The sequence below is a fragment of the Chaetura pelagica genome, unplaced genomic scaffold (genome assembly GCF_000747805.2).
Source record: "Chaetura pelagica isolate M959 unplaced genomic scaffold, ChaPel_1.0 scaffold802, whole genome shotgun sequence".
Taxonomy (NCBI): Eukaryota; Metazoa; Chordata; class Aves; order Apodiformes; family Apodidae; genus Chaetura; species Chaetura pelagica.
In genome coordinates this window covers 91,572-92,722 of record NW_009952432.1, presented here as the reverse complement: position 1 = coordinate 92,722, position 1,151 = coordinate 91,572, and the positions used below count along the sequence as shown (strand labels likewise).

The 1,151-nt window shown below is 55.6% G+C and overlaps 1 protein-coding gene across 1 annotated transcript in view; it reads left to right on the top strand.

Annotated features, from left to right (window-relative positions):
* The window catches only part of STIM1 (stromal interaction molecule 1), a 60,384-nt gene that overhangs the window by 32,776 nt on the left and 26,457 nt on the right, over positions 1-1,151 (top strand). Inside the window, exon 6 of the mRNA XM_010008281.1 lies at positions 441-618. Coding sequence (XP_010006583.1) covers positions 441-618 — 178 coding nt within the window. The remainder of the gene's footprint in view (positions 1-440; positions 619-1,151) is intronic.

The following is a 1,151-nucleotide window of genomic DNA, read 5'->3' as shown; positions in this document are numbered from 1 at the left end:
AAGAGTCTCCTCACTTGCAGGCAAGATTAGGACGTGTCTAAATGTGAAGGGTTTTAAAGTGGAACGTGGAGACGTCCTGTCTGGGTGTTCATACCTGCTCAGGCAGATCATCCCCCCTTTTTTTGTGTTTGTTAATTAAAGACCTTAGTTTTTGTAAAAACACTGGAAATGGAGATTAATTTGAGGTCTATTAAAGGAAACCTTGATGTGCTTTGGAAAAATTAAAACGTGCTGAGCGTTTAACAAGTGAAGTGAGGCTGAGATGCTGCAGGTGACATGGGAATGTTTTCTTGGGCACAGGGAACTTTCTTCCTGGACTTCCCAGGTGCTGATCCCTCAACACACCTCGGCACGGGGTCGATCTGAGCAGGGCAGCTCTGGGCTGTGTCCAGGCAGCCCTGGGGCCAAGGACACCAACGTCTCCCCCTCTCCCATTCCAGGCTGCAGAAGGCCCAGGAGGAGCATCGCTCCGTGGAGGTGGAAAAGGTCCACCTGGAGAAGAAGCTGCTGGATGAGATCAGCATTGCCAAGCAGGAGGCCCATCGGCTGCGGGAGCTGCGGGAGGGCACCGAGAACGAGCTGAGCCGGCAGAAATACGCGGAGCAGGAGCTGGAGCAGGTAGGGAGGCACCTCCTCGGGGAGAGCTCCTCACTGCTTCATCCTCCTCATGGCTTTATCCTCCTCACTGCTTCATCCTCCTCATGGCTTTATCCTCCTCACTGCTTCATCCTCCTCATGGCTTTATCCTCCTCACTGCTTCATCCTCCTCATGGCTTTATCCTCCTCACTGCTTCATCCTCCTCATGGCTTTATCCTCCTCACTGCTTCATCCTCCTCATGGCTTTATCCTCCTCACTGCTTCATCCTCCTCATGGCTTTATCCTCCTCACTGCTTCATCCTCCTCACGGCTTCATCCTCCTCACTGCCTCTGGGCTGCCCAGGGGCTGAAGGACAAGGAGCTGCTGGACAGAGCCCAGGGCAGGGCCCCCAAGATGCTGAGGGGCTGGAGCATCTGCCTGGGAGGAAAGGCTGGGGGAGCTGGGGCTGCTCAGCTGGAGAGGAGGAGACTGAGGAGGGGGCTCCTCAAGGCTGAGCAGGATCTGCAGGGGGGTCAGGAGGGGGGGACCAGTCTCTTCTCAGCAGGGCCCAG